The 24,096-nt window shown below is 40.8% G+C and overlaps 1 protein-coding gene across 1 annotated transcript in view; it reads left to right on the top strand.

Moving 5' to 3' along the window:
- STARD13 (StAR related lipid transfer domain containing 13) overlaps positions 1-24,096 on the top strand; it is a 256,899-nt gene that overhangs the window by 86,756 nt on the left and 146,047 nt on the right. Inside the window, exon 5 of the mRNA XM_042792355.1 lies at positions 1,462-1,495. Within this exon, the coding sequence (XP_042648289.1) occupies positions 1,462-1,495 (34 nt within the window). The remainder of the gene's footprint in view (positions 1-1,461; positions 1,496-24,096) is intronic.

Genomic DNA, 24,096 nt, shown 5'->3' with positions numbered 1-24,096 from the left:
CACTGAGGAAGGGGGCTCAGCTCCAGTCTCCGCAGGCATTTCACCATCACTGAACTAAAAATCAAAAGGGAGCCTGGATGCAATCTATACAATCAATTCCATCCAGGCAAGCATGCAGTAGTGTGCGGGAGCCAGAGCTGGCCTCCACTTGGAGCTAAAGCCAAACTACAAGTTGCCATTAACGAAACCTGATTTGGACTCAGCCACTCATTATTTTCCCATCTAGAAGTGACCAACTCACTTGGTCCCTGCCGGCTAAAGACAGGCGAACTTCAGCTGCTGCTCAGGCAGACCTTCAAATGGAGCAAGAGGCTTTTTTACATTGAAATTGCCTTGCAGAAGGGAAAATAACTCTAGTCTAGCTGTGCTTTTCCTATTACTAACAGAGATGCTTAACCAATTCAGTTCCATGCTTAGAGGAGGAATTTTGCAGTATCTCAGTAAAATTCTTAACTAAACAAAAGGTAAATAAACCCCATGTTTTTATAGACAGATCCCTATCAAGGCTGCAGAGACAGTATTGACTGAAGAGGTAATGGAGCACTTGGTGCATCTGATGGAAAGGTGCAGATGGTTGTCCATATGGGGACAAGCAGGTAACAAGAACAGGGAGTAAGTCACTGCAAGGTACAGGAGTGGCTGCCTTTTCAGCTGGCTAAAAACTGGGCACTTCACACCTATGGGTTCACTGGTATCTGGAAGAATTGGCTCAGCCTTCATAAAATAATTAGGTGTGGTTTCACCCATTATGCTGGTTTCATTTACAGGCTGCATTGCTGGGAGAGTTGATAGGACTATCATGTGAAAGGAGAATGGGTGATAGGCATTTAATCACTGGCAACAACCTCCTCATTTGGGCACTGAAAGCTATTAAATACTAATGGACCAAGATGTGCACCCAAGAATGGTGTTAATGGCACCACTTGCTGTTAGCATGGCAGACCCAAAGCAGGTGGATGAAAAATACCAACAAAACAACACGGCGAGTCAGTCTGGCCACATCCCTCAGGCAGAGGAACCTTCTCCTGGTCACGAATGAACAAGAACCGTCACTCCACCGCTCTGAGCTGCTCCAGCCACCATGTCCTCTGTTTCCCCCCCGCTGGTACAGCTGCCTGTGTGCTCCTCGAGCCCCACCAGCTTCGTGAGACACTTTCCAGCGTGTTCCCAGTGTGTTGGACCTCGTGTGTCCCTGCAGCATGTGCCCTGCTCGTGCCAGAGGCTGCTCCTAAGCTCGCTCCCTGCAAGACAGGTGAACCTGGTTTGGGAATGGGCTCCAGGTTGTCCTTAGCAAGCAAAACTAGATATTCCCCATGATTTTTATTGATGAGGTCTGGGTTTTATGCCTCGTGTAAGGTGGTGATGATTAATAATAACATATATTGTCATCCTGAAATTTGGAGCTTACTTGAAGGAAAGAAATGTATAATTATTAAAGAAAACTTATTTTTTTTCTTACAGGGGCTGTTTCAGAAGCTGTGTAAGGAAAAAGCAGGTAAGACACTGCATTACTTCTTAAAAGTTTCTTGGTGGCTTACGTAGAGATGCATGCATTGATGGATGATCCACAGGAACCTCTGCTATTATATTAGTTATTTAGTGCAGTTGCTATAATCACTTCCGTGCTGTTGTTCATGACGTAGTGGTTTTGGATTTACCTGGTTCTTAGGAAAGCTGATAATTCACCAACTTGTGGCTTATACCTTGCAAGGTGAGATCTGAATTAACAGGGATAAAACCAAGCATTTGTTATCGGTGTCAGAGTGGGACTGAAGAGCTTGCCATGGCGCTGACAGGCTTAGGTGAGCTGAGGGGAAGAGTTCCTGAGAGCATTTTCTGGCCCAGTGCTCACACAGCAGCCAAGTCAGGTGAAGAGGCTCAATACAGAGGCACATTCTCCAAAAAATGTAACACCCCCTCAGGCCTTTTCCCCAGTGGCAAAGTCATGGTGACTCCTTAGCATCATCTTGCTAGCTGGTTAATGCAGTTGTCAATATTAACAGCATTGGTGAGTTTGCCCATTATGGGGAAATTAGTTACACTTGACGTTCTGCAAGGCAGCAGGATCAGAGCGGTAAGTGGAGATAAAGACACAGATACCCTGAACCTGTACTTTAGCATGCCAGGAGCTAAGGAAAGGTTTGGATAGACAGGTATACACACAGAGATCCTGATTCAGCAAGATACTTAACATGCAATTAAACCCTCATTTGACAAAACCAATTCATTGCAATGGAGAGGAAGCAACTGCTTGGATGATTTGCTTAATTGAGAGTAAATGTCCTTATTAACTTGTAATGAAGCACAATTAAGAAATACAGAGAAAAGTTACTGCTTCCCAGAATGTGGGTTACTGGCGTTTAATAACAGGCCCACAGTTTTGCAAAGAGAAATGTCCCCAAAGTCTAAGTGAATCTTCATTCCCACAAAAGCCTTTTTGCCAGATAGAAATATCTCAGTCATAAAACAACTGATCTCTGGTGTCACCTATTTCTGACTGCTTTTTCTATTTCGTTAGTCAGTATGTATGCAGTGTGAGTCAATTAAAATGGAGGCAATTGGACATCGTTGTTGTAATTATCCCTCTGTCCCTAGATGACTTAGCATCTTTTTTTTTTTTTGGCCTGAATGACTAGTTTAAGCCAGTTTGCTAACTCAGTGATTTCTTCTTGCTCAGAGTAGCATCTGTCTCTGCTCTAAATTGCATCCTCAGTTCTTTCCAAGGGCCACCTTAACTGTTAGAAACAGATGAACGAAGCCTTTTGCATCCAGTGTCACTGATTCAATGGCTCTGCTGGCAAACGTGCTGACTTGCCACAATGCCAGCAACCGTGGCCTAGAAAACTCAGGTCTCTGTCGGCAATTTCATCCTCATGTATTTAACATCAGGTCAACAAAACGTGAAGGCTGTTGAGCATAGTATAAATATAAGTATTTTCATTCAAGTTCTGTGCACGTGAACTTTTTCTGCTTTATGAGTTGTATGTGTATTCTTTCCGATGGTGTATACCAATGAAACATATGCCTGTGCTTTTCCAAAGCTAAACAAATCCCATCAATTCTGAGATTGATTTAGCAGTTCTTTTTATTGTTTTCTTTGCTTGGATCAAAACCTATCTGTGACACTGAAGACTTGATTTATAAAGAAAAGGAAAACACATGAATGGCACATAAATTTTAAATAAGACTGATTATTTTAACAGTACTCCCGTATTTTACTATGATTATTTTTTGAATTGTTTTACTTTTATGATAGCATCAATTTTGTCACCAAAAGAGATGAAGTTTAGCACCCATCTTTGCAGTAGAACATGATGGTTAAAATTTGATAACTGCAGACACGAAAGAAGAATGACAGGTCATTTTCTGACACAGTTTGGTCACTGAGGTGGAACTTTAATCATGAAAATCTAGCATATGATAGAGCTGGTAATAAATTTATCACTAAAATGTTTCTGGCAGAAACTGCCAATTTCTTCAAACTGAACTATTTTATAGGAAAAGGTTAGCATCTATTAATTTCTATTTCAAATAATTTCTGTAAAATAGGTGCACACTTCTTGACATGTGATGACCTAACAGTTTTCAAAGTGAGAAGTTTTGATTTCTATTCAGCTTTGAAACTTTTGGCTTTGAAATTTGTTATATTAAAGCAATAAAAAAAAAGAGAAGACAAGATGTAAATTTTTAAAAAGTAGCCAGATCTATGTCTTTTACTGAGGGACAGAGTTCCTTCCAGTTTTGCAGTTCCTAAACATTTCTTGTATTTTCTCTGCTTCCTGGATAAGAAGTTTTTTTTCTGTTTTGGAAATTCTCATGTGAGAAGAGCACCCATCCTGCCTGTATCAGCCACATTACGGACCACAGCACTCTTCCGCTCAAGTTCATTTTCTTCACCACTTTCCTCTTACATTATCACTCCTTATTCTTTCTCATTCCCTTTTGTCATTTCTTCTTCTGACCTCTTTGTTGGGAAGAGCTCTCTTCAACTAGAGCTGTCGAGGCCCAAAAGAGTAATTTTCCCGAGTATCGGAGGGTCAAAGTGGGGCAGCATCCTGCCCTCCCCACCATACGGCACCCACCGTTTTGGATGGGGCCAGCCCCTCTAACCACATCCCAGCAGGAGCCAGGGATGCACGGGGCAGCCCAGAGCTGATGCAGCCAAGGTGGGGGGCTCCTGCAGCCCTTTCCCCAGGGCTGGGCTGTCCTTGGCTTTTAGTCAGGCTCCATGGAATCCTTATTTGTGTATGAGAGGAGGAAAAAACGTGCCCTTTGGACTGTTGTTCTCTCTCTTGCTTGCATTTTATTTACAATTTTATTTTATGGGGTTTTTTACAAATAAATAAATGCAATATTTTGAGGCTTCTACTCCCTGGATTTGCAATGGGTACCTCACAATGTGTTAAGCAGGATACCTGAAATGTGTCCTAAGAAAAGCTTTAGCTGTACAGACTGCTCAGCCACCCCAGGGAACCTCTTCTGAAGTGCCAGTATTGCTGGTAGTGTTGCTGCATGCTAACCAGGCCTAGTACTGTTATTTCCAGATGTAATAATGAACGCTGGTGCTGTCAACAGTGCATGCACTGGAAATAATGATGTTCTGACCATTAAAAAAGCAGTGTGTTAGGAAAAAATACTAAATAATGGTAAGATGTGGCTCTAGAGTCATGAGTTTATTCTGCTTTCTGTTTTCTTTAATAGCAGCAGGGTGCAGCGTGAGCTGGTGGCTCCCTGGGGACCGGGGACAGACAAGGGAAAAGGGTCAGACATGGCTCCAGGATGTCCAGGCAGGGTCCTGGGGACAGGGATGGGCCAAGGATGGGATGGGTCGTCAATCTGCAGGGCCAGGGATGGGATGGGACCTCAATCTGCAGGGCCAAGGATGGGATGGGACATCAATCTGCAGGGCCAGGGATGGGATGGGACATCAATCTGCAGGGCCAGGGATGGGATGGGACATCAATCTGCAGGTTGGGTCTCATGGTCTGTCAGGGCTGTGGCAGAGCTGGAGAACAGCCCTGCTGCAGCATTATGGGGCTGGGCTGGACAGCCCTGGGTTGGGCTGAAATGGGATTCCAAAAAGACTTGGAAATTTATGTATTCACATACTTATACAATTGCACACTACTAAGTGAATGCAGTGTTATTAGGAGTTAGACCTAGGTTGCAAAGGTGGTGCCACTCACACCCTTTAAGATGTAGTTAGCAAAGTTCAAGGGACAGTCATAAGAGAGCATCAACACTTTAGAGTGGAAAAGCTGGTTTTCATGTAGACAGGCTTACCCTTGGTCTGTAGATTAGCAAGTAGTCTGTTGGCTTTCTGGGTAATCAGGAGACAGGAAGATGATTCACACTTGTACTCGCTGTACATGACTGCACGAATAAGCAAGTTTTATGAATATGTAAAAACCACCCTATTCTGTGGCTTTACCCAGATGTGTGAAAACAACAGCTTCATCCACTGAACCCTACTTTCTTTGGAAATGAACATGGCTATCCTGGTGGTAACTGCAGTTCCAACCATTAAACCACATTCCTGCCGTCTGTAACAGATGATGTCATTAATAGAACTGCCCCAGTCCCATCACCATGCAACAGACCACTCTGTTCAAGCCATCATGGTCAGTGCTTTTCTTCTCGTATTGCCGGGTGCATAACACCAAACCCAGTCTGCACCTGCCTATCTCTCTTCTGGACTTGTAACCCAAGAGGTCCTAATTGTCTGCTCTGGTACCACAGGGAACACCTTGATTAGCTGCTCCTCCTGCCATCAGATTGCTACTGGGTTTTTAGATAGCCAGTGGTAGTCACTATTAAAACCTGGCTGACTGATGCTATGCGTCCTTACTATCTCCTAGTATATCTCTTAGTAAAAATCATTCTGTTCAGCTTGAGTGTTCTGGCTGCCTAATGTATTTTAAAGTTATCACCGCACAGCTCAAGATGACTAACGCAGAGCACACTTCATCACTGGTAGGGAAAATGAGCTTTTACTTTGCTGACAAAACTCTGAAGTCAGATTAAAAGCTGACACATCCTCTATTTTAGTGGTATGTATGAAACACTAAATATAGCAGCGTGCTTCTGTATTTGCTGATGCATGGTAATGTAGTCTGTAGCAGAACGGGCAACGGGCTGGCAAGGAAGATGGTGCACTGCAGTAATACAATAAAATCCTCATGTGACCTTGGCCATTTCAGAAGTGCTCTGTGGATAATTGTGTATCCTTGACTGATATATTACGAAATTCAAATAGAGGCAGTTGTGGTCCCAGGGCTTTAATGAACAGCCTGATCCTGCAATATTTGTCCAGGCACAGCACTAATTGACTTCAAGGAGAGGTTTCGACAGTGTAAGAAACCAGAACCGTGCTATATAACAGCTGTACATGAACAACTGCCAACAAAGGGCCTGATTCTAGGAACTGAGAGGGAACTGCAACTCCATCTGGCTTTTATTAGAGACTGCAGGTGCTAGATTCATCACAAGATCAAACCCATGTACAGTAGTTGTCACTGATTACATATTTTTGTGTTTCCTTGGTCATATAACGTCTTATGCTCATTTATATTTGACCTTTGCTGCAGTCCCTGTGCAGGAGTTTCATTGCGCTGTGAACAGGGAAATGGATGTGGCTCACAGAACCATAACCTATCCTGAGATTTTCTTCTTGGTTGTGGGGAGACAGAGAAGAGATCTCTTGCAGCCTTTCACTTGACATGGATGCCTGGCAAGTGTGCTGGAGGTGGAGCTGAGGCTGTGGCCATCCACTGCAGGGGAGAGCAGCAGCTGGATTAGACATCCTGCAGTTCCTCCCAAGACCTAGGTAGTGCTCACGTCTCATGCTGTCATTACTCCAGCTACAAGCCTTTACCCAAGATGAGAACCTGACCTTAAATAACCGGGGAGAATAAAACATCCTCATCCAATGATCCCATGCATTTACAAGAAAGCAGCGTGGGGTCACTTTGATATGTTTCCAACACGAAGTGGAGATGCTTACTTTGGACTGAAAAATGAACAGGCTGTTTTCCTCAGCAGTGGTATAGTGAAAGTAAACTAGTGAATAAAGCCAGCTGTTTGGTGGCCCTGGCCTGTTCACTAGATAAGTTCTGTATTGATCAAGTTAGAAATAGGAGGACTTGGTTCTTGTCCTGCAGTCAGTGCATCAGAGGGTCCTTTCATTTGACTCCTGTGCGGTGCCAGTTCGCCTCCCAAAATTAGGCAGTGAGATTGCCTCTTCCTGCCTGTTTGTTCCTTTCATAATCAGAAAAGATTGAACAAACCCCTTCTTTGTTCTCCTGAAAAGGCAAATCTTTGCTACTCAACTCCTACTGCTGTATTGGAGCAGCTGAGGGCAAACTGTGATCCTCAGCGCTCAAAAGCAAGACAGTGAGAACCCTTGCTATATATATCTCAGGATATTGCTGCTTCTAAAAAAACCCGAACCAGGCATAGATTAAAAACATATATGTTTACTGTTTTAGTATGTGAATTATAGACAAATCTTGATCTATTAAGGCGTACTCTGAATTTGAGATAAGAAACTTCTGAAACAATGGAGGAGTAATATATAAGGACACTTTATACACATGCTCAGTGTCATTCTAACTATCTTCTTCCATTTCCCTGCTCCATAGTTCCTTCTGTAACTTTGATTTTCAGTTAACATTTTTCATAAAAAAGAAAGATATTGAAAAAACTAGAATTGGTAAATGTTAATATGTAGTCGATAACTGTACAAAATACGGTGGTTTCAGAATGAAGGTACTATAAACATCTTTCCTTTTTCATTTTTGTTTACAACTTGAACTCCTAAAGATTGCTGAACACTAAACAAATGGTAGATGAGCTTGGGTTTGTGACTACTCTTGAGATGTGACAGGAACCTTGCTGTAAATGGCGATCTAATGCAAACTGATAAACTGCTCTAAAGTTTTCCCTCTGTTGGAATTAGGAAGTGTTGGTTTCCAGCAACAAAGGTCAGATGTGGAGACATCAGATTCTCAAGTCGTTTTCTTCTGTGACTGAACAAATGTCTGACAAATGTGAACAAAGCCATATTCAGCTCCATTGCATCTGAGCAACCAGCTTTCGTTAAACTGGAATTTTCCAAGAGTCATGGCAGAGGGCACATTTTGGCATTTATTCCAAAAGTAACAAAAGCCTGGGAAATTTTCACTGAATAATAAAAAAATCTAGTATACCTGTTTTCAGTTTCAGTTAGACCTTTCCCTTTGACCTCTCTGATAGCCTCATTGCAGGCTATGTCCTTGTATTTTATTTCCTGGGCAAGGTATAACTTCAAAAGTTTGAAGGTTAGACATTTTAAAGTATGCAAGCAGCAAAATAAATCTTTAGTGTTTTATAATGCTAACTAAGCATTACAGCTCTGTGTGAGACACGCACACATGGAAGAAGGAGTTATATAGTAGGAGACTTTTGTTTTCACAAAAAGCATTTCTAACGGGTAGCAGTTCCAGCCATTTTAGTGTTCCCCGTTAGAAAACATTTCCCTCATGTAACAATTCTCTAGGTTCAATTTTTGCTATTTAACCATTTAGGATCAATTCACAAGGATTAACTTTTGAGCTTTTGTGCTCTATCAGAATGACATGTAGCTCCTCTCTGGAAGGCCCAGGACAAAAGATAGGTTTTGTGCTGTTTGTTTGTTTGCAGGCCAGGCAGGCAAACACAGAGGAATGCTTCTGGCTGGAACATATGCTGAAGGTAAGTTATCTGGGGCAATTGAACAAAGCAGCCAGCCTCTGAGCTTTTGCAAATCAGAGCTTCTGAGAGACCGTAGTCAGACCTTGCCACTGTTTCATGCTGTTGAACAACGTGCCGTGGTGCAACCCCCACTCAGAGGAGATGACCACAGCACAGAAAGACACAGCACCTGTGCAGCTGTGACCGGCTGTGGTCAGAGATACCAGTTTCCACTTCTGTGACCACCAGAGAGATGAAACCCTTCACTGTTGCTCATGTTAGAATTGAGCATGGGATCTCCAGGCATGAGCTTCAACACCTTGCAGTTGAGTAATGACCACATTAACTTGGAGGAAGTAATCACTGCGTAAGCCTCTCCTTAAATATAATGGGACCACTAGAGGAGGACAAAGAGCTGTGGAGTGTTAATGTCAACTACAGGGGCACCTTCGTAAAAAAACTGGAGTCGCTTTAGCAAGCTTTTCACCTGAAAACCATCCAGTATCTGCCCTTCCTGTTCTCTGTATTAGATTCCATCCAGGCCAGCAAGTTGCTGTGACAGAAATGCACACAGAGATGCTGGTATTTATTGAGAGCTCAGCACAAGGCGGAAACAAATTAGTAATTTCCACCATGATGTCAAGCTACAGCTGAAATGCAGCAATGGGAGGAGGCTGGAGCTGCATACAAATGCAAAAGGCATGCCAAAGCCATTGCCTGTATAATTCCATCACATATAATGGCATTTGTCGTTTGTGATTTTGGCTCTGTGTCTCTATGAAGGCAGAACAGTAAGAAAGGCAAGTTCAGGGAAACAGATGGCCAGAAGTTTGCTTTATATATGTGTATTATTAAGTAGATCTCCAACTGCTATTCCAGCCTTGGCGAAGTGTTGGCTTTTGACATGTGGTCTGAGAAGGTAATGGTTTTAGGATTTTATTTTAAATTTGTTTATAGGTACATACCTACCCTGGAATATTTATTGGTTCCCAAGGACTGTAATATAAGGCTAATATGTATGTCAGGACAATTTGTTTTAAAGCAAAAGGAAAAATTTTTCCCTGGTGTAATTCTTGTAAAAACTAATGTTTTTACATCAGAGTTGACTTAAGCATCAATGCAATGATCATTTAAAACTAAGCAGTGTGACTGAGCAGTTAAGAAGTTGCCTGGCACACTCTGTGCAAGGCATAGGTCGGCCTGATAGTTGCCATGCAAATTTTTTGTACTAGCTGCAAATTTGTAAATAGGAAGGACAGACTACTAAGTGTGCAATGTTTTAAATTTGGGTTGGATGACTTCTACATGGAAATATAAAAGGAAATTCTGAATTTATTTTTAAGCCAAGTTGATGAAAAATTCATTTAATCTACAAATTACAACTGATAATATTTTTTTTTTATTACCTTAACAGTTACAGTTGTCATTGCATGCTGCTTACTGATAACTTTAATTTTCTGGAATCCTTAGCTTATCAGGGGTATAAGGATTTCTACTTACTTTAAATTTAATCCTTACTGTAATATATGATTATATGGGATACATAGTTAACACTGCGATAACACCTGTTAATGAGAAAGTCTTGCTTTTAAAAAGTCAGGAAAATGCCCATCTGTAAGTATGACTGCAGTTATTAGATTGGTTTATTAGAATGGTTTTCAAGTCCATAATTATCAATTTCTTTTTAAATTGCCTTAATTCTGTGGAGTAAACTGATTCTAGCATCAAATCCTGCAGGTTTATCCTGTAGAATATTAAGGATTTTTCCTTTGTAGAACCTAATTCTGTGCTAGCTTCAGTCACTGGCAACTTGGTGGAGTTAAGATTAGTCTCTTACTGATGTATTTATAGCTGTATAGAAAATTATTTGTATCTGTAAAAAAAAACAAACAAACAAAAAAAAACAAACAAAAAAACCCAGCAAAACAAAACCCAAACCCCTTCACTTTTCACCAAATTTTAGAATCAAACAACTCCTTTAAGCAGCTGAGGGAATGGGGAGCTCAGGAATATTATCTTCCATAAAATGTGTATCATTCTTTTATCAAAGTCTTAAAGCTACAATTTACTTGGATTGATAATCAAGTCATTTATTATTTTAAAATTGTTTGTACTGAGGTGGTGACAGTGGGCCTGAGACCCGGAGTAGTGTCCTTCTGAGCACCTGACAGGCAGAATGGGAGTCCTTCCCTCACAAAACTTACAGCCTTGCATTATCACTGAGGCTTCTCATACAATAACATTCATACAAAACTGTTAAAGCATTTACACTTGTTTCTAATTCAGCATTCAAATCACCTGTCAAGAGCTTATTTTCGCGCGTGTCGGTCCGTGAGCTGGTTGGTGTACTGGTTACACTCCCCATCCCGCCAGGTGCTCTCTGCTGTGTCCTTTTTCCGTGCCAAGCTTGGCACCAGGAGGAGCTCCCGTTAGCGCTACGGCTGCACGGAGGAGCTTCTGTATCTGCTCACGCGTGCCAAAGCACTCATCTGAGCAGTCAGCATTGTCTCAGCCAGCGGCTGAGGGCTCAAGGCTTCTAATATAGAAATATTGGAGAGCGAGTGGTAAGGCCCAGGGTGTTGGTGGTCCATCCCTGCCAAAGCCAGAAGGATCTGGCGTGCGGAAAATAAGAGGGAGAAACTCAGAGAACTATTTCTTCTATGCCTGCTTCCTAAAGCAGTCGAGAGGGAATATGGAAAGGAATAACTACAGCATCCCACAACTGACTGGTCTTCCTCACAGTCTTTCCCAGCAGTAGTTACCTTGCTATCCATGCTAGGCCTCCAATGAGAGAAGCCACTAGTTTTGATTTCCAGGGTCTTTCAGCAGGCAAAGCGGGCACGAGGCCATAGGTACTCTGGCATCACTAGCAGACTGCTGATGTTGGCATCTGTTTGCTTTATAAACGTATAGCACATAAAGTTAGCCCTGGTTTTCACACTCCCTTTTCTTGTCTGCTCACCAACACATTGTCGAAATCTTCAATTTACAGCTCTCTGGACTCTCTTTTGGTAACAAAAATGTAAGATGAGTTTCCAAAGTTTAACTAAACTTTTCCTGCTATATATTTTCACCTATTTCTAGGACAGATAGAACGGATGCAGTACATTCAATGGCTGGGAGTTATGTTGGAGAACTTAACATATTCAGTAAGATAATTTAAAGTACACCTTTTCATCCGTTGCTTTTGTTGCTGTGCTCCCCCTCCATGGCCCCATATCCTTGGAATTTTTTAAGCGTAACAGCAACCATATAGGGATGATATCCAGAGTATTAAGCTACACATAGGTAAGTAACTGAGTGCACGCAGAAATATGTGAGAGTGCCTCTAACTTGCTGTGATGTGTGTATGGAGCATCGATGTAAGTATGGTATAGTGTGCCTCCTTAGGTCTTGATAGACCCTGTGTCTTACGAGCACTGGGGAGAAAAGACCTTTAATCTTCAAGTGTTCATTTGCAATACCTACACCTTATTCTTACACAACACCATTTGGATGGGCACAGAGAAGTCCTTTCCAGTGGTTTTGTTCCTTTGGGTTTGATCCTTCTTTTACTGAAGTCTGTGGCCCATTGTCCTTGGCAATGTCAACAGAGGCCAAGTGGTGCAATGAAGTACTGGAGTTATGTTGCGTAGGGCTGCAGGGTTGTTGAGTACGCATCGCTGTCCTTTGGAAAACACAGAGCCACCTCTGTTTACAGCGCTAGGCTTATTTCGTCACTATACTTTTAGATGTTACAGAAAAACAGGTCCTGGGTTTTGGCAGGAAACACTCCCCCACACCCGCTCTAGACTTTCCTTCTCTTTGCCTCCTCTCCTGTGAGCAACAACTTTGTCAAGAAAGCACGTTTGTTTAGGCCAGGAACAGAGGCAGCTGATACTCAGCTAGTTATTTTGATTGCCTGGCTGGTAGGGGTTGGGGTAACAGATAATGTCAAGATTTCCTCTGCATTCCAGATCTGTTTTCCTCCTACGGTTAGCAGGCGGCGAGTGTGACTTTTCCCACTCAGCTTTTCCCACAGTCGGTAAGACTTATCTGACAACAGAGTTAGTGTCAACTGTCCAAAACTAACTAGGAGATATCTTCCTTTCACCACTCCCGTGCTGTTACTGCTTATCAATGTCACTCTCCAGCTTAAATGACTGGTTAATTTACAGACATACTGAGACAAATTCACTTCTGTTGCAGCTCCATTGAGTTCAGAGGAGTTACACTGGGAACGAGTTTGGCCGTAGGTGTCTGAAAAGCACAAGTGGTAGGAATGTGATATTAACAGAAGCAAGAGCTGTACAACAGTCAAAACAAAAAGGAAGCCATGAGCTTTGGCAGGATTCTCATTTCAGATTTCTGGAGTGTGATCCAACAAGGTGTTCATGTTTTACAGCTGGTGCTGCAAGAGAAATGTTGTCATTCAACAACAAAACAATTCCAGTGTCTCCACACCAAAGCATAGCCCATGTCAAAAAAAAGAACAAAAGGAGAAATAAGTCATAGGAATTCAGAACACAAATTCCAATGAGAAAATTGTGAGGACTGTGTTTTTAAATGTATTAAAGACTTTAAAAATGTCTAAAGTGCAACGGAAACATACTGAACCTGAGATTTTAAAATGAGCCTGCAGTGGTTAATTACTGAAATCCTATTAGAATTCCACAGAAACAAGACACATAAGATGGAATTGATACCTCCAGATTTAGCTACGGTCTAAGATGGCTTTCTAAGCCCCTATTCTGTCAGTGGAGGGAGTGATAGATTTTCAGAGTGTACCATCTTCTTCCGTTGGATCAAGTCCTCCTCCACAGGTCTGCTGTAGCACCTCTTCTAGGCAGCTGGTTGGAGGTGGAATGAGTCACCCTCTGAGGGACATCCATCCCTGTCCCAGCTTCCCACCTCCCTCAGTTCTCTTTTAACAACGGATGCCTAAAATTCAAGGAATGGGAATCTTGCACCTATTGCTTTTGAAATTTTATTAGTATTTCAGATTCACATATTAAGTTAAAATTAATTAAGTGTAAACCCAATCTTTTAGAAGTTACATTTAATTCAGTTAATTCAGTTAACGTGGCCTAACAGTGCAAACAGCCAGCAGTGTATCCAGAGCACTTTGTTCATTGCTCTGCACACTTTTTTATACACCACACACATATCCTACCTCCTATTTTTGTCTCTGATAGTCTTCTGGAGTCCCCTATCTCTGTTAATTTTCTCTCAATTTCCTTCTTTGCAAAATCCAGTGGTAGCTTTCCTCCTTACTATTTCCATTCACTGTTCAGTTTCCTCTTAAAGGCACTGCCACTTTACAGTCTCTAAAGCCATGCATAATATTTCCTCTCTACCCTTGCAATCAAAACAATTTCTTGCTTTTCTTTCTGTTGGTTAATGGATCTATCACGATCTATCATTGCATCACCCATGGGTTATGTCTCCTTGACTGGCTGAGGATTTGCCAGCTTTCTGGGTAGTAAGAAGCAAGGTTTAAAAACCGAGGACCAAAAGCTGAACTTCCAGATTCATGTTTATGCCTTTAAATAAATCACCTCATTTTCAGAAAGGATTTCAGAAGTGGCTGATGAGTGGTAACCACTTCTGAAAATTGGACAGTGACTTAGAGTGTAAGACTTAGGGACATCGTTTTCAAAATCATGATTCTTTTGTGCCTGGGCAGAGTACTTCCAGACTTAATGCCCAGATGTGCACGCATTCTGAAGTCCTCTTTGCAAAAAAGAGATGAAGCACTGTCAGAAATGGAGCTAAAAGTGGAAGTGTTGGAATACACTCATCAGGTTCAGCTGTCCAAGGCAGCCAGAATGATACCCGTATTTAAAGATGAAAAGAAGTCATTGTGGGCAGCAAAAATAATTGCAGCTTCCCATATTAGTTATCATATATACGCTTCTGAAAACACAAAGCAAGCTGTAATACACCCAGATGAGAATACAGATGTCGGATCCAGTACGGCTGTGTAAAAGAAAAGAGAAACAGCTTTTGCACCAGAAAACAGGAAGGGATAAAACTTATCTAGGCTTTCCAAAACAATATTCCAGAGATCTTCAAAACAGAGAGGAAATAACATGAGAAATCAGTGTGGGAAGAAAATTTTGGTCATAGAACAGAAACATTACAAAAGATCTAAAGACACCCAAATTAAACTTGTCAGTTTTCAGAATGAAGAGAGGCTAATAATAGGTTGCCTAAAAGATTTTTACTAGGACAAGTATCATTTAAAGCTTCATTATCTTGACGAGTGAGTGAACAGATGGCAAAATCTGTAGCAAACTCAAGATTTCCTAGGGTACTAAAGATTAGAAAGATTTCTGAGAACCAAATTCAAATCACCAAAGTGAGGTGATTTGACAACCTCAAAGCAGATGGGATTTCAATTTACCTAAGTGTGAGGTAGTGTTCAGGAATGATCTGAAGTGTTCACTGATACTGCATACTTAATGAAGTGTTACCAGTTCAGAAAAATACCTAGGCAACATTATGGACAGCTTAATTAAAACAGCTCAGTGAAAACAGCTGCTCAGTTTGCAGTGCTAGTTGTGAAAGCAAATAAAATGCTAATTTATATGGACCATAAAAACCAGTGTTGATATTATTACAATGTCATCGTATAAATTCAGGGAACTATATCACAGTGACGTCCAGCATTGTCAACATTACAAAGCTGTCTACAAAAAGAAACAGTCAGAGAAGTCAGTGAAGGATGATATGCAGGGATGATACAATCATTTTATTTAACTAATGAAAAAATGTTGTGGCATTAAATTCCTGCTCACTTTTTAGTTATAGGGATATCCAATGAATGCAAGACACAGAACAAGTAGCACCCTCATGTGCTAGAATCCAGTTAATGAGGATCATCAAATCAACAAGAAATGGAGGGGCTTTATGCTCACATATTCTTAAGAAGCCTGATGGGAGTGAACTGGGAAAGGGAAGTACCCACACTCAATGAAATGTTTCAGTGAAGCATATAGGAATTTTTCCAATTTCTTCAGCAAGTCAAGAACTTTACCATTAATATGAGATTGTCATTAGTGTTTGGTCTAAATTGTGGGGATTTTTTTAAAGAATGATTAGGGCAGTTCTTGTAGGAAGGGATGCTGTGCCTGGTGATTATTGAGAAGACCTTGAGTTTCATGAATTCTGCATTAAAAGGGTAATTTATACCTGTGAAAAGTAGAGTAAGAGCCTACTATTACTTTCTAGTAAGGCATACTACCCGCTTTGCGTTTATTCTGCCCAACTATAAAAGATGAGCTATAGGACAGGAGGGAGGTGGATAAATCCAAATCTGTTTAAGTCCTAAAGGAGGATAATGTTTTCCAGATGAAAGGGTATTCTTTATGACTTGACTGACAGCAATGAACTACTTCAGATCACTGCAAAATCATTTAGCAACAGTTCAGAATAGAAATTGGGAATAGCCTCCAATTTGAGTCATAGGAAGACTAGTTTTTGGTTTTCATATTGACTTCTTACACTTTTCTTCCCTTTTAGCAGTGACATTCACTAAAATATTTTTAAGTTTTAAGGCCTGAACTCTGAAACTATGTATCTTATAATTTTGATCAAATTAATATCAAGGATTACTTAGTATAAATATTCTCTATCAGGTAAATGAACTGATCTTCTGTCTCAAAAACTAACACCGCATAAGATCCTGCTGAGTTATATTCCCTTTAGCACCTACTCTCCAAGCAATTTACATGGTATTTTGTAATGTAAATGATTTAAAAAATTTCCCCGAAATATAGAACAATCTCAGGTAATTGGTACTGAACAGATTTATGTCGGCACAAAATGATGAAAAGCTGTTGAAGTGAGTCTGCATGACAGTTGTGTAAGTAAACAATATGAGCAACATCTGTACCTGCAGCACCATAAAGGCGTTCTAACATCATCCATAGGAATTAATTTCACTAGAAACCATTGCAATACTGAAAACGAACTTTGGAACCAGGAATACATACAAGCAAAATACAAACTTTTTCTTGCCTTCTGGAACAGTCCTGAATGACTGTCTCCTCCATTTGCATGGCACTTAATTGAAGTCAAGGGGAATTGTGTTTGTAGAGTCTCAAAAAAGTGTCTATTCATATGAAGGGGAGTTGGGCCAGCTAGAATACAGTGCTCCAAGGGAGTACAAGGAGGAGGTGGATCTTGCACTGTTTTCTGGAATCAACTTCTCAAGTAATACTAAATTAAAAAGATGGCCCTTTCTGGAAAGCGAGCGGTGGCATTATCAGTAGTGAGCAGTGGCTGTGACCTCTGCCAACATTCTGGTCACATCACTGTACACAGCAACAGATGGTGGGGAAACACCACCTTAAACTCCCTCTGCCTTTGGTATGCTGGGCCAGCTACAGAGCGGGCCCTGCTATTGCCTTTGTTGGGAATTAAGTTGCTTTACCAAGAACTGCTTTCAATCCCAAAAGAGAAAAGAAAAATATCTCGATATTTTCTAGCTTTCTCCCATGGTGTTTGATGTTGCTATTTATATAATAGTAATTTAATGTCACTATTAAAATTCAGTTCTGTGGAAAGCGAATGAGTGCATAGCTTAGATTTTTTGCCTCTTGCATGCAGAAGCTGAAGTCTATTTGGAAGACCACAATAAGTTATGCTTTGCGTCGTGGACTACTTCATTTCTCACAGTTGAGTTCTTTTACATAGACTATAATTATACAGCATCACATCAGTGCTCTCATAAAGTCTGCTGCCTACTATGCAGTGACACCTTATAGCTTACCTCTCTGTGTATATATGTAATGTAGTCCACATAAAAATACAGCGTAGCTTTGTTTTCAAGATACTGAATCTTCAGTGAAATTATGCCATTATGCAAACCCCCTCAACCTATACACAAAAGGCAGGAAGAGTGTAAGCAAAATTGAGATGAAGAAGCTACAAATCTGATGTCACAAGTGTTTTTTAGATTTGCAGTTCACAGCTTGGCTTTTGCCTACCTGGTTATATGAAGCCACTACTGAAGCAGTATTGGACTTCTTTTGATAACACTTCTCCAAAGCTCTCTGCAATGGTTTCAAGGGCAGGATTACAGGCCTGTTCGTGTTTCAACCAAAAAAAGTAAAACTCTCAGCGACTCACAGTAAACTGTTCTTTGCGTAGCTCTAAAAACTGAAACTGCAGTTGTTACTGCTGACTTGTTAATATAACACAGACATCGACATTTCCTGGTTACTGTAAACACTGAAATGCTTTTGGAGTTAATGGAATACAGGTGCAGCCTGACACTACCAAAATGTTCTCACAGAAACAGAGACATTTTTGGATAGAAGGAGCTGCAGATCCACCTAGTCCAGCCCCTTCTTCACAGCATGAATATCCTGCTTCTCAGTGGGAATACCCAGATATGTTAAATGTCATGAAGCAAGCATTCTTCCTAAGCTTAAGCTCCTTTATACTCACAGGAACAGCCGTACCACTTAACCTGCTGGAACAGGGAGTTCTGTAATGCCAGGGCTGGGTGATGGAGTGGGCTTAGGCAGGCTCTGAGCCGGCTGGGAAACCTTCCCCACGGGGCTGTGGGAAACGATGCTTACAATCAAGTCATCACCAGCCTTCACTTCGAATGAGACTCAGACGATACTGCGAACAGCTGATCGGCCCTTCTTTACTGTGGAAGCAAGAAGAAATTTAAAATCAGCCTTAATGATTCAAGATCCTGTAGAACCGTTTAGGTTGATAGGGGTTGCCTTGGGCCTCAGCCAAATTTTGATTGTGGTCATTATTATCTGCCTACCTGAAATTCTGTCCCCTATTGCAACTGGTCACGACATTCTTTATTTCCTGTCCAAAAACATCAGTAGCATTGCATTTCAATTCTATTAAATATATATATTTTTAAATCTGTTAAATAAGTTAAAATAGTAGCTGTGTGACCAGTAATGAAGGAAGCTCTGTAAAAATCCATAGCTTGCAATGTATTGTTACTTGGCAGTACACTCCCACCAGTCAGGAGCCTGATTACTAGGAAAGCATGTGTGCACAGGAGTATTTGTGTATCTGAAAAAAGTTCTTACTCTTATAAGTAAATTGGTTTGGGGAACAATTTTGTTGTGTTGTTGTTAGATCCTGTTGTCAAAATTGATCCTGTTTTCCTGTGTAATCCAGGAGAGTTATAAAAAAAAAAAAAAAAGAACAAACTCCCAGGTCTCTGAACCAATGTCCAGATATGGTGTGTGCTAAATTGCTGCTGACTGCTGCAAGGCTTTTTTACAAAAATGTTCCAATTATGTCGACTGTGATGGTAATAACAGTTGGGAGTTCGGAAAAAAAAAAAAAAATCTTGGTTTAGACAAGGTCCCAATACAATATTAAGGAAATGAGCACTTTGAAAGCAAAGAAAGATGTAGTTTAAAATAATATATTTTTGTCAAGCGACTAAAAAGGAGGGGGAAAATCAGACACCAGAAGCTGGAATGGGAGGAACAGGGGCAATATTCTGCACTGAGAGATTTCATGTTTCAACATAGCTGCTCATTGTTTCAAGGGCATTAATCACCTCAAATTTTCAAGCTCTGCTTCAGTAAAAAAACATTATATGCACACACATAAAATGCATTCCACTTTCCCAGTTGCTTAATCATTGAAGAACTGGCTATTTCGACAGTGACCGGCTTTACCCAGCCCAAGCTTTTATAGCTGCAACGTACTATAGTTTAAAGATGTCCACAGAGCATCTTACAAAAGGAAGTGAAAGTTTATTGGCACTTGGTTTGTTTTGTCCATTCTTCTCCTCTGCTATCTGAGAAATGTGCGAGGGCTTTTGTGGTTGCAGTTCTCCAGGATTTCAGCTTAAGTATCAGCTTTGTTGTCTACTGTTCAGTAGAAGCGCTCTGTTCACTCAGACAGTAATCCATCCAGCGATCATTTCTGCCTGTTACCTCCCTGTCCCCTTTTTCACCATTCTCACAGAACAGAGCATACTCCTACATATCACACGGGGCCTTCACCTGGAGTTCATCAATTCTCCTGTGACAACCTAGGCCGAGTTAAGGAGAAAAAAACAGAGAAGTGGAGGGGTTATTAAAAACTAATCTGCAAGAGCTAGATACAACTAGGATGTGACATGGAGAGAAAAGTCCAAGTTAAGGCTGACCAGAATGGGAGAATCCTGCTCCTTGATAAAACCAGGAAAATGGCAGATGTTTTCCAGAAAATTTGACATTTTCTCTAATTTTTATTCTGTAAGTAACTATTTTTTTTGTCAGAGGGAGTTTTCTAGATGAAAATTCATGGTTGGTCTAGGAAAAACTTCCATCCCGTGTTTACCATCTCATTTTTGTCCTCACTTACTCTGCCTTGATAGACACAATCTGGTCTACTTCAGTGCATCCCAAATGCAAATTCTCTGGCAGTTCTCTGCTGTCACTATTCACTGCGGTTCATCCTGCCTTTTTGTTGCATCAAGTGGAGGCTACTTGGCTTAAGGCTGAAGGCTCTTCCCTTTCCTATCTCTCATTTGTTCAGTATTAAAAGCTAGATTCCCACAGTCTGTCTGTACAGGATGCCAGCTTTCATTGTCTACTCATTACGTTTTCAAATGCACATGTGCATTGCTTTCTCTAAAAGCACCCCTCATGCTTGGGAGTTGGTCCTTTGAATATATAAAGATACCACATTAACCTCCTTGGAGACCCTCTTGCTAACTTGCTTTTGCATCAGCGCCTCCAAAAACTAATTCTGGTGTGCTGACACCAGTAGTTACTACGCTGGCCAGTATTGTTTTATTGTTCTCGTGTACTCCACCCTTCCTACCCCCAATTAGCTCTTCTCTCCATTGGTGTCTTGGTTTATATTTAGTTTGTAATCTCCTGAGGGAAAAGACTGTACTTTTGCTCCATCCAGTTTCTGGTTCTAAGTGCTCTGATAATGCAGTTTATTCATAATAATAATAAAGTGCCATCCTTGGTAGGAACAGAAGAAAAGCTTAATTGGCCCCCAATCCCCTCCCTGCCAGTTTTAGCAAGGGAGAGGGGGCACAGTCAAACAGCAGACACTTTGTTACTGTAGTCTGTTTCTGAGCGTACTTAGAGCCTTTTCACCGTGAATACTTCAAGAAGTCCCCTTTATTTCAGCATTAATCACTGTGAACGAAAATGAAAGAATTTGGCCCCGACTAATGAAAGCCAGAAGTGCTTTGCTGTTGGCAAAGTGCAGAGCGATCCTTTCCCAGACCTTCAGGAAGCTGAAATGGAGAAGGATGAACAGATAGGTGCCAATCTCTTGAGAAACCGGGGAAGAGTGAAACTGTTTTATAATTGGTCCTCATTAAAGCTACCTTAAAATGATGGTAACTTGTGCACATGTAAATAACAAGCAAGGAGACAGTGCCAGGGAACAAGCTGGAACATTTTGTCCATATTCACACTGATTCTTACTTTTCTCTATCCCAAATGTTTGTTTGTTTACTTAGATGTCAAAGAAGACACCTACTCAGATGCCCTTGGTGCTTTTCACATAACTTCAACCACAGAATTAGTATGCAATTCACTGCAGTCTGCTATTAGGAAAACAAGCAATGAAAAACCTCAAATCTTTTCTTCCCTTCCAGTGGTAATCCAGATTTACAACATCACACTCAGGACATTTAGCCTGAGATAGAAAACAAATTCCAGAGCTCTAGGACCCCTGAAGAGATAAAGATCATTGCCAAAGTTATAAATATTACTTGATATATTTATATCTAGGCTGTCTGAGCTACTATTTGAAGCTACAAAAGCACAGCAACACAACTCTGAGTATAATAAACTTCAAGAAGCTTCATTAATTTCCAGTCAGTTCCTGAAAAATTAGATGTATTATAATATTTGGTCTTGCACTGATTAACATCAGGCTGCATCAGTGATCCTGTAGTACTAACTGATTTTTTTCTTTTGCTGTATTGTTGCTTTTTAAGAGATACAAGCGTAAGGAGCTTATGTCCACTAAACAGCACACAGTAATCTCACATTTTCCTCTGCAAGACGTATCCTGTTTTGTTCTCCTACAAGAAGACAAATATTGTGAAGTGGTTAAACTAACAAAAAAATCCTGACTCAGCATAATTAAGGGCTAGAGGAAAAAAAGGAAAGACACAGTACTTTTATCATAGTCTTTCAGTAGCTTACAAATGGCAAACCAAGATGTAGTAATTTTTCTCGTTCCTTAGGTCTGATACTCTTAGCAGATGCATGGGAGTTCTTACGGTGACTCTATTAGGACTAGATCAGGCTGCATAATGGAATCTATAACGAAAACACACTGCTAATTAGAGGCCAGATTATTATGTAGTATCAATTAACTTGGCATTTAATTACCATGGTGATTGGGAGGAACTATAAATTGCTAAATATATAATTAGAACATCAGACTTCTGTTCCACAATGGCATCAGAGCATGGGTGTAATTAAGTTAGATTTTCCCCCATTTTACATGCTTGCAAGATTTTAAGACAGACAAATACCACTTTCATTCCTGCCAATACTCTTATCAATGAGAAAAGACAAATATCATAGTTCAGTTTCTTTTAAGGCAACTGGGAATTTCCTCATTTCTGTTCATCAGATACAGTGTTTTTAATGCAATTACTCTGAACAGAACCATTTTGGCATGACTAGTATCAAGCAGAAAAACTGCTGTTTCTGTGGAAAATGTGCTTTCCTTTTCTTTCCCGCAGAATTGTTATCCATCTTGTTCAGAATGTCAAAATGTTTCAAGCTGTAGACGAGAGCACTGATTAGTTGTCTACTTACGCACTTAACCAACAGATGAAAGTGCGTGGAGACCAGAACTTTACCACTTAGTCACGCTTTCTAACATCCTAAAAGGAAGTGAAACATCTTTGACCTATGAATGATTCCTAACACATATCTTTCTTCAAGCAGGTTGTGTAGAACAGATCTTATTGTAACTGCTACTACTAGGTGTAATACATCAAAAATACCTGTGTTGGTAACTGAACTTCTGAACAGCTGACTATGATTGAAGGCATAAAATAGGAACGAGCCAGTTGCTGCACTGGATATTTTCTCATTACTCGATAGCACTGTTTGCTCTGGGGAGAAAAGTGCAATATCTGATCTTGCTGCTGGATTTGGTTTTCCACAATAAAGTACCTGAAATTAGTAAGATTTTTGTCAGTGCCTAGTCAGAGTTTGGTCTAGGCTTGCCAGTTCAGTTCTGTTGCCGATTATAAAATACATCTATATCATTGGAGTTTGTCTTAGTAACCCGCAGCGAGATAACATGGCATTAGCAGTTGCTAGTATCTCATTGCTAATTAACTGCTTTCAGGAAACCTGGATGTCTAGGGACATTTTTGATAAAGTAGCATCTTCAAAAACGGTATAGAAGGGTAGATAATATCTTTTGCTGTATTGCTACAGTCTGGGCATCACAGAAAGCAAGTGAAGAAAGGGACATCTATCTTCCAGACAGGCTGGACATGGTAAGAGGGTGCATTCAAGTGTGGCTGCCAGAAGAACACTGTTGAAGGTTACAGTACTGGCTGACACGGACTGGTGTTTGTGGGTAGTGACACAGCAGCATGATACAAAACCTTCAAAACTGATTTTATGATTTCACCTTTAGACTGTGCATCATTGCTGATCTTTATGGGGCAGCTGAGTACAGTGTCAGAAATTAATTTCTCATCTCTACCTGGTTCCTAGCAGATAGGAGCCCATGGCAGAAAACAGGCATCATAGGTCTTCTGTACTGGTAACGGCTGTGTTGTCAGGGAATTAAATAAAGGGAGGCAGAGGTCAGAGGCAGATTTACGGGGCAGAGGAGCTGATTGTAGGAACTGCCTAATCCTCTCTTCTGCCATTAACATCAGCAGGTGTTTACTCTGGATCAGGGGATGTGGGAGTATTTACATAATTATGCTGTCCCCCTTCCAGATCCTGGTTTTATCCACCCCTGGAAGGCATCCCTTTTTTCATAAGAGTTTGTCCAGTCATTTGGAGGACACTGTAGCTGGAATTGCAGGAGGAGGAGTGGCATGCAACATCTTCACAAGTTCTGGGCAAGCACATCATCTCCACTGTATCAGATAAAGTAGTTTAAGACGGACCTTTTAAGATGAACCTTTTAAAAACAGGGACAATGGAAAACAAATTCACATCAGAGAGTAAGCAGAAGACATTATTAAAACTGAGTGGTAACATGGAATACATCTGTTTGTTTGCTTTTAGCTTCTATGGGTGTTGCTGACATTGCAGTTACAGTTTTAATTTAAACAAGACGGGGGTATCGATAATGTTTAACATGACTGCTTTCCCAGGGTATTCAGCTGTTTCAGTGTATGGCACGCACTTTCAGAAGCATCGGCCTCTTCATTGCACATCATGAATACTCTGCAAAAAAAAAAAAAGC

The sequence above is a fragment of the Tyto alba genome, unplaced genomic scaffold (assembly GCF_018691265.1).
Source record: "Tyto alba isolate M040663 unplaced genomic scaffold, T.alba_DEE_v4.0 Super-Scaffold_2, whole genome shotgun sequence".
In the NCBI taxonomy this organism is placed as follows: domain Eukaryota; kingdom Metazoa; phylum Chordata; class Aves; order Strigiformes; family Tytonidae; genus Tyto; species Tyto alba.
This window is presented reverse-complemented; position numbering and strand designations above follow the sequence as displayed.